Here is a 1413-nt window from a genome sequence, read left to right on the forward strand (position 1 = left end):
GATATATTGATGTGGTAATAAACATGACACATCACTACACATTACTACATCAATATCGCACGCATACATACTCACAAATTGTCGGTAAAACAGCGGATTTTTGGAGTTTAGGATCCTCTTAATAGTTCTCCCACGCTTATTTAAACGATTATTAATGAAGCTAACATTTATCCACGATGTAATCATTCAAATAATGCGGTCATCGACGCGGTCTGTTGGATCGGCGATCAGGTTAATCTGCCGCTTCTGCCTGTTCCGTCAGCGATTCCCGTGAGTTGTTGCTGGGTTCCTGGTTGTCTTATCCCGGCTGATTCCCTGGTATCGTCATCAAATCCTCAATGATTGAACCTTGATCATTTTTATTAAGATCTGGTTCATCAGGTATCCCTGTAAATGATACCGATTTCTTTGGTTGAACATCGATTGGTCGTAATTGATCAATACATACGTAACATAATTGATCAATATGCCGCTTGAACTTGTATCCGTCATTCAGTTCTATCAAGTAATAAAGCTGTCCAAATTTTTTGATAATTGTTCCTGGCTTCCACTGTGCTTTGTTGTTCGAATAATAGCGCGGTTGTACATGCTCTCCCACACTTAACTGTCGAGTTTTGCGGTCTGGAACAGTGGACGACTGGAACTTAATTTGGTTTGAGTGCGTCAAATACGAATTTGTCTCTGCAAATATTGTTCTGCAGGCGTTTTGTTGTTGTTTGAGGTGTCGCTCGATATCGAAATAGTATCTCCCGTACTTTTTGACGCATCGATAATGGTTCATTGACTATGGCTGCTAATCTGTGATTGAGGGTTTGTATATTCCTTTCAGCTAAGCCATTCGTAGCTGGATGACCTGGGGTGATGAATTTTTGAAATATTCTTGCTTGTTTGCAGAAGTTTTGAAATAATTTGCTAGTAAAAATCACGGCGTCCGATACCATTACGTCTGGAAAACCATGACGCGAGAAAACGTCTTTTAGTAGTTCGATGGTTGATACCGATGTTGACGCTGCCGTACAGAATTCGATTTTTGCCCATTTTGATTTAGTGTCAATGATGATAAGAAAATGGTGTCCTTGATACGGACCCGTATAATCGATGTAGATGCGTTGCCAGTTGCTCTCTAATTCCTCCCATGGGTGTAGGGGTGCTTTGACTGGATTCCCTTCCTAGCAAACCAATACGTAACTGTAATATAATTAAGGGAGCACATGGAAAGAACAATGATATATTTCATGGTTATAGAGATGATATGTAAATGTAATATAATTTTGAGGGCACTTTAAAAGAACAAAGATATATTTCTTTGTTACGTATATAATACATAACAATTACTTAAAAATGTAATGGAACTCACAATACGTAACTCAAAATACATAACATAGATGGAACAATTGTAATCTTTCAGCAATA

At 38.4% G+C, this 1413-nt stretch overlaps 1 protein-coding gene across 1 annotated transcript; it reads right to left on the reverse strand.

Annotated features, from left to right (window-relative positions):
* Positions 1–122: 122 nt before the first annotated feature.
* LOC105460477 lies at positions 123–1101 on the reverse strand. Its single transcript, XM_011706931.1, has 2 exons — positions 939–1101; positions 123–853 (listed from the first exon to the last, which is right to left on the reverse strand). The coding sequence occupies exons 1-2, from the start codon at positions 1036–1038 to the stop codon at positions 645–647; spliced, it is 309 nt and encodes a 102-aa protein (XP_011705233.1). The 5' UTR covers positions 1039–1101; the 3' UTR covers positions 123–644.
* Between the last annotated feature and the right edge of the window lie 312 nt (positions 1102–1413).

The sequence above is a fragment of the Wasmannia auropunctata genome, unplaced genomic scaffold (assembly GCF_000956235.1).
Source record: "Wasmannia auropunctata unplaced genomic scaffold, wasmannia.A_1.0 LD321227.1, whole genome shotgun sequence".
Classification (NCBI taxonomy): Eukaryota; Metazoa; Arthropoda; class Insecta; order Hymenoptera; family Formicidae; genus Wasmannia; species Wasmannia auropunctata.

Bases quoted from the DNA above. Each gene is read 5' to 3' on its own strand.
- LOC105460477 (XM_011706931.1), bottom strand. From the start codon at position 1,038: ATGGGCAAAAATCGAATTCTGTACGGCAGCGTCAACATCGGTATCAAC. The intron at 854-938 runs GTATCGGACGCC...TCATCACCCCAG, and splicing joins ATGGTTTTCCAGACGTAATG to GTCATCCAGCTACGAATGGC.